Raw genomic sequence first — 12,882 nt, 5'->3', positions numbered from 1 at the left:
GCAAATATCCAGATTTTCTTCCTTATAACCAAGTCCAAATTATCTATAAATACCAGGAACAAAACTGGACTCAGTACTGACTCCTGTGAGGCACCACTCTTAACTCTTCTCCAGTCCAAGCAACAGCCCTACCTCTTTACCCATCAACTAACTTTCTATCCATGCTACAACCTTTCCTCTTACACCAAATGCCTGAATTTTTCGAAGAAGCCTTTGGAAAATTTATGTATACAATCTACTGCAATCCCTTTCTCTATTCCATTGGTCAGTTCCTCAAAAAAATCCATTAAATCTAGAAACACAACTTACCTTTACTAAATCCACGCTGGCTGTCCTTGATTAATCCAAGCATTTCTAAATGTATATAAATATAATTACAGCACATAGTACCAAAACACAATTACAGAAAATAACACTACTCTTACAAAACAGTGTGACCTGCAACTACACAGGAAATAATGTAACAGCAGAAAGCTTCTATGCCATAGCAAAGCTTATAATGAATATTATAAGAAACATCGAATGGATTTTCCACTGTGATATGAGAACAGAAAGTGCCAGAAATACTCAGCAAATCTGGCAGCATCTGTGTAGAGAGAAACAGAGTTAACGTTTCAGGTCTGTGACCCTTCATCAGAACCCTGAAGTTCTGAAACATTAACTGTTTCTCTCCCCACAGATGCTGCCAAACCTGCTGGGCATTTCCGGCACTTTCTGTTCTCATTTCAAAGTTCCAGCATCCGCAGTATTTTCCTCTATTTTTGTATTTTCCACAAGTTGGATTTAAGATGTAACTGTTCTTTATCTTATCATTGTAACTTCTACAAGATTTATTTTTAAAAGACCTTTTACTAAGGTGGAAATGAAGGCAAATTATTGACCTGGCTAGGTAATTGGCTGAGCGACAGGAGACAGAGAGTTGGGATAATGGGTACTCTAATTGGCAGGATCTGACTAATGGAGCTGAATTTTTGTTCTGGGGTCAAGAACCTGATGCTCAAAACATTTTCAGGTTCTGACCCTGTGCTGTGTCAGCATTGCTGACACAATGCTATTTTGAAATGCAAAGGATCGAATTGGCCGAGGGGTGGGTTTGGCACCCAATCAGTGGTGACGGGAGTGGCCTGAAGGTGGGACCCAGTAATGGAGGGCTCTTCGATGTCTGGACTTGCCATTCACTGAAGCAATAGAGCAGCAGAGACCTCAGAGGGCCAGTGCTGACATGCGCAGGCGTCTGCAGGCGGCACCACGATTTTCAGATGCCTCCCTTGAGGCTTTAACAGATGCAGTGTCCAACAGGAAAGATGCTTTGCTCCCGCCATCCAGAAGAAATCTGCCCAGAGAAACAAAGAGGGTATGGATGGAGGTGGCGACAGAGGTCAGCAGCCGGGGAGTCACTAGAACGACGTGGGTCCAGTGCAGAAAGTGCAGAAAGTGATTCAATGACCTGATAAGGTCTGGAAAGGTGAGTGGCCAGTGGCACCTGGGTGACAGGTCACCAACTCTGTCACCATCAGCATGCAAACGAGCTGACCTCACAGAATGTCCCCAGTTCTCCCTAACATTATCAGATCAAGTGTCCAGTTGCATCACTGAGATGGCAGACATCCTCAGATATGGGACACTCTTCAGAAGGGGACATCACTGCACAGCAGTTCATTTGTATGTCAGGCTAGAAGAGGCAGCACAGTGGCGCAGTGGTTAGCACTGCAGCCTCACAGCTCCAGCAACCCGGATTCGGTTCTGGGTATTACCTGTGCGGAGTTTGCAAGTTCTCCCTGTGACCGCGTGGGTTTCTGCCAGGTACTCTGGTTTCCTCCCACAGCCAAAGACTTACAGGTTGATAGGTAAATTGGCCATTGTAAATTGCCCCTAGAGTAGGTAGGTGGTAAGAGAATGGTGGGGATGTGGTAGGGAATATGGGATTAATGTAGGATTAGTATAAATGGGTGGTTATTGGTCGGCACAGACTTGGTGGGCTGAAGGGCTGTATCTCTATGAGGGCAGTTGACTCATGAATCATTCTCCCCTCATCCTTCAGGAAAAGAGCCCACAACGCACAGAAATTACTTGAACGGGTGATGGTGTGGCTGAACTCCACACTCTGACCCCAATGGAGGAGGCAGTGCTGGAGATTGCCAGGGTGCCAACATGCTAGTCAGTGGGGTTGGCAAGATGGGAAGCTGCTAATAGCAGGGTCATTTGATAGCTCTAACCTGAGGTGAATATGTGTTGTGGCTCTTTGACCACTGTCATCTAAGGGGATGGTTGTGCTGAGGCACTTGTTGAGTAGGATGAGTTCTCATTTTCACCTTCTTGTGTTTCCCACAGGACCAGCTGCAAAGGGGAAGCAGAGTGCATAAGCACAATTATCGCCGCCTTCCTTGGTGGGGGGGGGGAGTCACAATGGAAACAGCACCGTCACATCATACCTCGGCCACCTTCCACCAGCGCGGATACAATCACTTCAGTTGGGCTCCAAAGTAGTGGAGAAAGGGGAGCGCTAGCTGAATCTCATCATGCGTGAATAGGAGGAGGAGGGTGAGGCAGAGTCAGCTGTGGGCAGTCACCCTCGGAGAACATAGGACAAACACAGTGATGCTGTGCCGGGTAAAGATGCTGGGCCTCAGGTATTACAAAGAAGGAAAGTCTTCCTCGAGAACCAGAGGCAGATAAGTTCCCTTTTGTCAGAGTTCCCTGAGGCCTTGAGGAGCCATGGGCAGGCAATGGAGGAGTCCATGCAGTGAATGTGCTCTGTCATGACTCATTGATTCAACTGCATGAGCTCCTCCATTGGGAGATTGGGCAATCTCTTGGACAGCCATATGCAGCACCACTCTGAGTGGGTGCAAGAGCAGTGTGTTGATGTACACAGAAACAATGAGACTCTCTGTAGCACAGACCACTCAGTGTCGCTGATTGCGCTGAGATCCAAGGGCTCCAAGAAAAGGCTGAGGCAGTCGAAGCAGCAGCTGAAGGGGCCACCCCTCGGGGGCACCGGCATCACCCATTGGCCCCTCACCCCCTCCGACTCAGGAAGCATCTGTGTGCCAAGGCCCTGTGACAGAGGCTGCCCCTGCCACAATGCAGGCACAGCAGTTTGTGAAGGATCTCCCAAGGGCACCTCCAAGACGAGGACGGAAGCCACGGGCATCTCAGCCAGAGGCACAGACTAGGGAGTAGGCTGCCTCCACCTCATCTTCTGCCATGGGGGAGCACCCCATAGAAGTGGTAGGGAGAGGAAGGTGCTTTCACTTATTGGGTCACCTGGGTGCTGCTGCTGTTGTCCACATTTGTCTGCTCTTTTGTTTTCATTACAATATCACTTGGTTATGTTATCAATTTGATATGTATGATTGATGGTTCATGTCAAAGAGGGGATGGACTTTTGTGGGGTGGGATGGGGGCCATAGGGGCCTGGGATTGCTGTGATGTTGGAGAATGTTGGCAGTCGAAATCTCATTCTCCATGGTCATGGCTGGCAATGGGATTTCACAGATATGGGTCATTGAAGAATGATAGCTCCCCATGCTGGAAGGTGTGTTCTGGGATCATTGGTCATAAGGGCTCAGACGCGATCAGGTAAAATACTGCCGAATCAGCGTGGCCATTGTGGCCATGCCAGCCTGCAGGTCATCCTGGGACGGTATTGCAGGCATCCTCCAATGCCTGGGTGCTGGCCACTTCTGGAGTGATCCCTTCCAATTCCTCTTCATCCTCTTCTTCCTCCTCCCAGTTCTCCTTTGAGGTGTAGTGGCACTCCAGGTCCTCCTCTTTATCCAGCTCCAGACCTCTTTGTATTGTCATGTTGTGCAAGGCACAGCAAATGACCACGATATGAGAAGCACAACCTGCAGGTCAAGACAATGTAAGCACATCTTCAAGAGGCCAATGGCCTGTTCAATGCATGTCTGTGCTAGGAGATGGTTCTGGTTGTAGCACCTCTCTCCATCCATTTCTGGGTAGCAGATGGACATCAGCAGCCATTTCTTTAGGGGATAACCCTAATTTTCCAGCAGCCACCCACGGAGTCTGAATGTAGGTCCAAAGAGGTGTGGCACCTGGAAGTTTCACAGGATAAAGGAATCATGGCAGCTGCCTGGGAACCAGGCACAGACCTGCAAGATTCACTTTCTGTGGTCACAGATCAGCTGGACATTCAATGAGTGGTATCACTTTCTGTTCAGGAATCTGACTGGCTGGTCTTTCGGTGCCTTAATGCTTACGTGGGTGCAGGCGATGACCCCCTGGACCTGAGGGAATCCATCGACGGCAGCAAAGCCCAAAGCATTCTGTGCCTGCACTGGCCCAACCATGTCAAAGTGGACATAGTCCCCTGCCCTCTGGAATATGGCATCCGTGACCTACCTGATGGCGGGACGAGCTGCTGATTGCGAGATGCTACCTATGCCCACAGTTGATCCCTGAAACAACCTGGTTGCATAAAAATTCAGGGCGACGGTGACTTTGACAGCTGCAGTGAAGGGACTGCCATAGGGGCTGCGAAGTCTCAGGTCATTGTGGATCAGAGCACAAATGTCTGAGCCCATCTGTCTGGATAGGCACAGCCTCCTGCAGCACTGGCACTCTGTCATTTTCAGGTAGCTGACACTTGGCTGGCAGACCCGATGTCTTGGGTAGCACCTTCTTCCTCCTGCAGCCTCCCCTGCGGTGCTCCTCTACGCTCCTCCTGTACAGGAGGGTGCATCTGTTGAAGTTCATCCTGGCTGCTCTGTCCAAGGTCAGGGTAGCCTGTTCCCTTCTCAACTCCTCGTGCACTTTCGCTCACCAGGTTGCCGACTGCCCAAGTGATGCCAGCGGCATCATGTCTCTATCTAGATTCCTACCACTCACCACTGCCAAATGCAGCAACGGCTATTCTATGGCACAGTTTTAGCATGTGAGCTTTATTCTGGGCTTCGACAATATGTTAAACAGCCCGTCCAATAGTCCTCATGGCCCTCCCTCAGTGTCCACGACTTCGACACCCTGGTGTATTCCAGATATTGCGTTTTCCCGAGCGCTTCTATTGAAACTCACACATGCTCCTGACAAGCCTTTCAACGAGCTCTTCAATGAGTTCAACATCCAATTAATTGGAGGCATGTAGGCTTCCCGTTCCCTCGCTCCCTTTCAAAACTGCTTCGCGTTCTGGAGGTGATGGGACCCAGCGCTGACCTCCGAGAGCACAATTTTTAAATCGTACTTGCACTTGCAACGGATTAGATCAAAGCTCTGCAGTCCTGCCACATCCAGTTGTGAATGGGGTGGATAATTAAACAAATAACAGGAGGAGGTGGCTCCACAAATATCCCCATCCTCAATGATAGGAGAGACCAGCACATCAGTGCAAGAGATAAGGCTGAAGCATTTGCAACAATCTACAGCCAGAAGTGCCAAGTGGATGATCCATCTTGGCCTCCCCCTGAAGTCCCCAGCATCACAGATGCCAGTCTTCAGCCAATTCGATTCACTCCACGTGATATCAAGAAACGAATGAAGGCACTGGATACTGCAAAGGCTATGGGCCCTGACAACATTCCAGCAATAGTACTGAAGACCTGTGCTCCAGAACTTGCCGTGCCACTAGCCAAGCTGTTCCAGTATAGCTACAATACTGGCATCTACCTGGCAATGTGGAAAATTGCCCAGATATGTCCTGTACACAAAAAGCAGGACAAATCCAACCCGGCCAATTACCGCCCCATCAGTCTACTCTTGATCATCAGTAAAGTGATGGAAGGTGTCATTGACAGTGCTATCAAGTGGCACTTGCTTAGCAATAACCTGCTCGGTGACACTCAGTTTGGGTTCTACCAGTGCCACTCGGCTCCTGACCTCATTACAGCCTTGGTTCAAACATGGACAAAAGAGCTGAACTCAAGAGGTAAGGTGAGAGTGACTGCCCTTACATGGAGGCAGCATTTGACCAAGTATGGCATTAACAATACCCTGGTTGGAATCGTACCTAGCGCAAAGGAAGATGATTGTGGTTGTCGGAGGTCAACCATCTCAGTCCAGGTCATCACTGCAGGAGTTCCTCAGGGTAGTGTCCTAGGCCCAACCATCTTCAGCTGCTTCATCAATGACCTTCCTTCAATCATAAGGTCAGAAGTGAGGATGTTCGCTGATGATTGCACCATGTTCAGCACCATTCACAACTCCCCAGATATTGAAGCAGTCCATGTAGAAATTCAGCAAGACCTGGACAATATCCAGGCGTGGGCTGATAAGTGGCAAATAACAGTCACGCCACACAAGTGCCAGGCAATGACCATCTGAACATCTCCCCTTGACATTCAACGGCATTACAATTGCTGAATCCCACACTATTAACATCCAGGGCGTTATTGATTAGAAACTGAACTGGAGTAGCCATATAAATACCTTGGATACAAAAGCAGGTCAGAGGCTAGGAATCCTGCGGCAAGAACTCACCCCCTGATTCCCCAAAGCCTGTCCACCATCTACAAGGCACAAGTCAGGAATGTGATGGAATATTCTCCACTTGCCTGGATGGGTGCAGCTCCAACGATACTCAAGGAGCTCGACACCATCCAGGACAAAGCAGCCCGCTTGATTGGCATCCAGTCCAAAAACATTCACTCCCTTCAGCACCGATGCACAGTGGCAGCAGTGTGTACAATCTACAAGATGCACTGCAGCAACGCACCAAGGCGACTCAGGCAGCACCTTCCAAATCTGCGATCTCTACCAACTAGAAGGGCAAGGGCATCAGATGGGTGGGAACACCACCACCTGCAAGTTCCTTTCCAAGCCACACACCATCCTGACTTGGAACTATATCACCGTTCCTTCACTGTCACTGGGTCAAAATCCTGGAACTCCCTTCCTAACAGCACTGTGGGTGTACCTACCCCGCATGGAATGCAGCAATTCAAGAAGGCAGCTCACCACCACCTTCGCAAGGGCAATTAGGGATGGGCAATAAATGCTGGCCTGGCCAGTGACGCCCACATCCCATGAAAAAATAAAAAAAATCACTCCTGCACCCAGTGACCTTTCAAAATTCAGCCCATGGTGTCCCGCAAGGATTGTGTTGGGGCCTGAACTATTCACTGTATTTATTAACAACTTAGATGATGGGATAAAAAAGAGAGATACCCAAATTTGCCCATGACACAAATATAAGTGCTACTGTAAACAGTGTAAATGGAAGTGTAAAATTACAAAGAGATGTTAATAGATTAGGTGAATGGGTAAAACTGTGGCAACTGGCAGATGTGAGGTCATTCACTTTGAAACTAAAAAGGATAGAACAGAGTACTTTCTAAATGATGAAAAGCTAGAAACAGTAGAAGTCCAAAGCGACTTGGGAGTCTTGGCACACAGATCATTAAAATGCCATGAACAGGTACAGAAAATAATCAAAAAGGCTAATGGAATGTTGGCCTTTATATCTAGAGTAACAGAATACAAGGACCAGAAGTCATGCTTCAGCTATACAAAGCCCTGTTTAGACCACACCTGGAGTAGTGCGAGCAGTTCTGGGCACCACACCTTAGGAAGGATATATTTGTCTTGGAGGGAGTACAGTGTAGATTTACTAGAATGATATCTGGATTCCAGCGTTAAATTACGAGGAGAGAGTAAACAAACTAGAGTTGTATTCACTGGAATTTAGAAATTTAGTAGGACAAGGGGTGATTTGATCCAAGTTTTCAAGATATGCGGGGGAATTGATAGGGTAGATTGGGAGAAACTATTTCTGCTAGCTGGGGAGGCTAGGACTAGACAGCATAGTCTAAAAATTAGAGCCAGACCTTTCAGGAGTGAAATTAGGAAGCATTTCTTCACACAAAGTGTGGTAGAAGTTTGGAACTCTCTTCCATAAACGTCAATGATGCTCGATCAATTGTTAATTTTTAAATTGGGATTGATAGATTTCTGTTAGCCAAAGGTATTAAGGGATATCGGGCAAAGGAGGGTATATGGAGTTAGGTCACAGATCAGCCATGATCTTACTGAATGGCCGAACAGGCTCGATGGACTAAATGGCCTTCGCCTATTCCTATGTTCTGACATCATTATAGCCCTCCACCCTGACAAGAAACCACATTCTTCTTTTCCACACCAAATGGCTTCAGTCCCCTGGACTGGAGAGAGCAAATATCTGTGATCAATGAGAAATGACCCAATGATCACTGCAATCATTGTCCAACAATGCCTGCTGAAAAATGCACAGTGTATAGACTTCAGTGGCTTAAATATGAGACCAATCACTGTCTATGCTTAGACATAAAGAATTGCTATTTAGATGAAGGAACAAAGGGCCGTAGGCACCAGTGTAATTACAACCCTTTTCCTCTGAAGTGTTAGTGCTGTCATGAAAGGAGGGAAGAAAATGGGCAAATAAACTGAGATAACTAGGTAAATAATTTTCAAGCATAATTGTAAACATGAACACTCTTTAAATAACGAAGTATCAGTTTGTAAATGATGCTACTTACAGCAGCTGCAAGTAAGATTTATATCTGAGATTACTATGAGTGTTATAGGTGGCTGTTGTATGATGGAAATGTCAACGATATACCTATATTTGGTGAACTAGTTATATTTGGAGAATATATTTTAAGGCTAAGGAAACGTGAGTAGAGTAAATTGTCTTCACTGTCGGAAGATGAAATCTACCTATTGTGCATGTGCCAAATTTCAAGTCACCTTTGTGACTCCCAAGATAATAGTTGGTTTGAAACATTTTTCCTTCTTTGAACACAACAAAAGACTTGGTTCTCAAAGAGACAAATTTAATCTGAACACTTTATTTATCATGGTAATAGATAGTTGTGAAAACACCATCACAAAAGAATAGCACCTGTTATATCAAGGCAGCCAGAGCTTTCAAGAGAATATGATTGAAGACTGTTGCTAAGTTGCGTTCCTTCTGCTCTGGATGGTGATTGATGCAATTGTCCATGGCTAAACAAATTAGAAGAACTATGACCTGTAAAACATAAGATTGTGGATTTGATTAACAATTCTCAACTGTATCTGCTAACAGATCAAATAATTTCAAGCTATTTATGAAAAAGGATTGATATATTTATATATAATAAATTGAGAATTTATTATACAGTATTACTGATGTTGTTACATGCTCCAGTACCTCACCCAAGTGGTTACTCTTAAATTTGCTGACTTGTTATTTCAATGCTGGTATTGACTCATTAATTTCAAAATAAAAATGAAAATCTAGGCCTGATTACAGGACACAACCACAGAGGGCATCAAAATTGTGCCAGATCCTGTCCTTAACTAATGTTCACACATGGGCACTTTTTAGCATTAGTCACTGCATATCAAATACAATGATAATGTCAAGGCATGTGTAGCCTTATAGAAAGGAAAGTGCGAAGACACAGTAAGACTGCATAGTGATCAAGATTGGGTAATTTTTTCCTCTCTACAGTGCAAGGGCTAATGTTTTGCTCCCTACTGCCAAATTAGCTAAGGTCAGCTCACATCACAGCGTAGGAACTGAACCTGGGAATTTCTCATCAGTACAGCTTGGCACCAAATTGCCTTTAATCACGAGGTCATCAGTGGAACTTAGCTTTGCCCAATTTTGTATGTTAACACAATAGGTTACATTGCACTCCAGATTAGCTGGAATTATAGATCGAATGGTGAACTTACTTCAGTTGTGACATTTCCAACGGCAGTCTGTTGAATGTACTGCGATTGCAAGTGTGCATCAGTATGTAACTGTAGTCAGCTCACAACACTTAGAAAGCAAAGAACCCTAAAAATTCTGACAGAACAGTAGAGTTTGATGAATGAAAGATCAATTTACGGGACTGCTCTGACAGCTCAGCCAATTTATTCAGTGAGTAGCTGGACCATACAAACTCGTAATATCCTGGTTTGTTCCATTGTGTGTGTTAGTTGATCTCAGTGGAGGCAGCAGTAGTGCCTATGGGTTAGAGAGGGGAAAAGGGAAAAACTGTCATGGCCCCTGCTCTCTTATGCAGTGACCCCCTGCTGCACCTTAGGTGGCAAAAGGATCAGACTTGTCTCCACTGTTTCATCCACCCATCGTCATATAGCCTTCCAAAACATACTGCTGACATGAATAATATTCATTTGGATGAGCTGTTGGAGAGTAATTGACATCATAGAAAGATATAGCAAAGTTTTTAGGAAGGAAGAGTTGAATATTGGCAAGAAAAAGATTTAAAAAAATATTTGTCCATTAGCTATTCCACTATCAGCAACACAATTAAGGAAAATCACTCCTTTAAGGTTAACATTTCAGCTATATTGTTATTAGTTCCCAGTGTACATGCATTAAACTGTTGAAAAAATATTGACTTAATCCTTTTTTACCCAATTATTCAACATTGCCATTAACTGTAATTTTTCACTGTATTTTCAATGTCTCAGAAATATTCATTATGCTGCAGCTGAAGTCTATCAAAAAATTGATTTTAAAGAGAAAACTTTCAAACAACATTGGCACCTGTTGTCAGAAAATAATGTAGATAAGACCATCGCTACTTCTGTTTGAATTTTTGTCAAGTTAGTTGAGTATGCCAAAATTAAGTTACACTGTGCTCCAAGTTTTAAAATAATATTGGAAATCCTTGGATAGATTGTACTAATAACTCAACAAAAATTGATTGCTAACAGTGTTATTCAGCAGTGCCATGTATACAGCCCATTGTAGATTATAAAAATAGTAAATAATTGACCTTAGGCCATCACTATTATATTTGAGCCTTTTGGGGCATAGAATACCTGGAAGAATCTTTTTTTTGAGAGCTACATTTTTAAAGAAAATAATGCATTTGATTAGACTAGTGGAATCAATGTTCTATCAAACCCATTCATATTAGCAACTGTGTGCATTTATTTTGTGTTTTAACATAGTAAACACCCAAAATTAGTTCATAGAGAAGTAATTAATGATGAACAATGTCAAGAGAGGGGTCTGCTGCCCATGTCCTTCTAGGTGGTAGAGGTTACAGATTGTGGTTGAATACAATTCTGCTGCTGCTGATGGCCCATAATGCCTCATGGATGCCCAGTTTTGAGCTCCTAGATCCATTCTTAATCTATTCTATTTAGCACAATGATAGTGCCACACAACACAATGGACGGTGCCCTTAGCATGAAACCATAGAAACCATAGAAAAGTTATGGCACAGAAGGAGGCCATTCTGCCCATCGTGGCTGTGCTGGCTGAAAACACGAGCCGCCCAATCTAATCCCACCTTCCAGCATCTAAGATCAAGATGGGACTTTGTCTTCACAAGGACTGTGCGGTGGTCACTCCTACCAATACTGTCATGGACAGGTGCATCTGTGACAGGTAGATTGGTGAGGATGAAGTCAAGTAGATTTTTCAATCCTATTGTCATTTCTTTATAAAAATCTAGTTGTTGTTAAATGCTGCAGTGTCCTAATGTTAACCGCTCCTCCCATAACCTGTACTAGCCATTGATCACCTTCTGTGTAAATAAGTTCTTCTTGACACCTGTCCTAAATTGCCCTTCAAAGCTTGAAGCTATGTCCTCTACTCCGCTGTCTTAGTGTATTGTTTTGAGGTCCTTTTCTCTATCGCCTGAAGTATCTTTTGTTTTATTCATTCATGAGATGTGGGCTTTGCTGGCAAGGCTGCATTTATTGCCCATTCCAAATTGACCTTGAGAAGGTGGTGGTGAGCCACCCTCTTCAACCACTGCAATCTGTGTGGTGAAGGTACTACAACAGTGCTGTTCGGTTGGGAGTTCCAGGATTTTGACCCAGCGACATTGAAAGAACGGCAATATATTTCCAAGTCAGGACGGTGTGTGGCTTGGAGGGGAACTTGCAGGTGGTGGTGTTCCCATGCATCTGCTGCCCTTGTTCTTCTAGTTGGTAGAGGTCACGGGTTTGGAAGGTGCTGTCGAAGGAGCCTTGGTGAGTTGCTGCAGTGCATCTTGTAGATGGTACACACTGCAACCACACTATGCCAGTGGTGGAGCGAGTGAGTGTTCAAGGTGATGGATGGCCATTCAAGCAGGCTGCTTCTTCCAGGATGGTGCCGAGCATCTTGAGTGCTGGCAAGTGGAGAGTATTCTATCCTGACTAGTGCTTTGGAGATGGTGGAATTTGGGAAATCAAGAGGTAAGTCACTGGCTGCAAAATAACCAACCTCTGACCTGCTCCTGTAGCCATAATATTTATGTGGCAAGCTCAGTTAAGTTCCTAATCAATGGTGAACACCCCCTCCTCCCACCCGCCCCAGGATGCTGATGGTAGGGGATTCAGCAATGGCAATGTCATTGAATGTCAAGCCAAGTTGCTCAGACTCTCTCTTGTTGAATATGATCACTGCCTGGCACGAATGTTACTTTCCACTTATAAGCCTAAGCCTGGATTTTGACAAGGTCTTGTTGCATGTGGACATGACTGCTTTATTATTTGAGGAGCTGTGAATGGAACTGAACATTGTGCAATTATCAGCAAACATCCCCACTTCTGACCTTATGTTGGAAGGAAGGTCATTGATGAAGCAGTTGAAGATGGTTGGGCATAGGACACTGCCCTGAGGAATGCCTGAAATAATGCCCTTGGGCTGAGATGACTGGTCTCAACAACCACAAGCTTCTTCCTTTGTGCTAGGTATGACTCCAGGCAGTGGAGAGTTTCCCCTTGATTCCCATTAACTTCAATTTTTGTAGGGCTCCTTGCTGCCATGCAGTTAAATGCTGCCTCTGGAATTCTTCTCATTTGCTCATGTTTGGATCAAAGCTTTAATGAGGTCTGGAGCCGGGTGGTCCTGGCAGAACCCAAACTGAGCATCGGTGACCATGTTGTTGCTGAGTAAGTGCCACTTGATGATTGAGAGTAGGTTTTTTTGTGGACAGGACATGCCTG

General features: G+C 45.1%; 1 protein-coding gene across 5 annotated transcripts in view; it reads right to left on the bottom strand.

The window, feature by feature from the left end:
• The window catches only part of nek10 (NIMA-related kinase 10), a 485,577-nt gene that overhangs the window by 53,040 nt on the left and 419,655 nt on the right, over window positions 1–12,882 (bottom strand). For 4 of the 5 annotated variants that reach the window (XM_068059792.1, XM_068059810.1, XM_068059805.1 and 1 more), the window contains 2 exons: window positions 8,837–8,965; window positions 310–354 (listed from right to left, as the gene is read on the bottom strand). In XM_068059792.1, coding sequence (XP_067915893.1) covers window positions 310–354; window positions 8,837–8,965 — 174 coding nt within the window. The remainder of the gene's footprint in view (window positions 1–309; window positions 355–8,836; window positions 8,966–12,882) is intronic. The other variant, XM_068059804.1, reaches the window with a different exon arrangement.

The sequence above is a fragment of the Heterodontus francisci genome, chromosome 2 (assembly GCF_036365525.1).
Source record: "Heterodontus francisci isolate sHetFra1 chromosome 2, sHetFra1.hap1, whole genome shotgun sequence".
In the NCBI taxonomy this organism is placed as follows: Eukaryota; Metazoa; Chordata; class Chondrichthyes; order Heterodontiformes; family Heterodontidae; genus Heterodontus; species Heterodontus francisci.
Note: the sequence above shows the minus strand (reverse complement) of the source record. Positions and strands in the feature narration are given on the sequence as shown.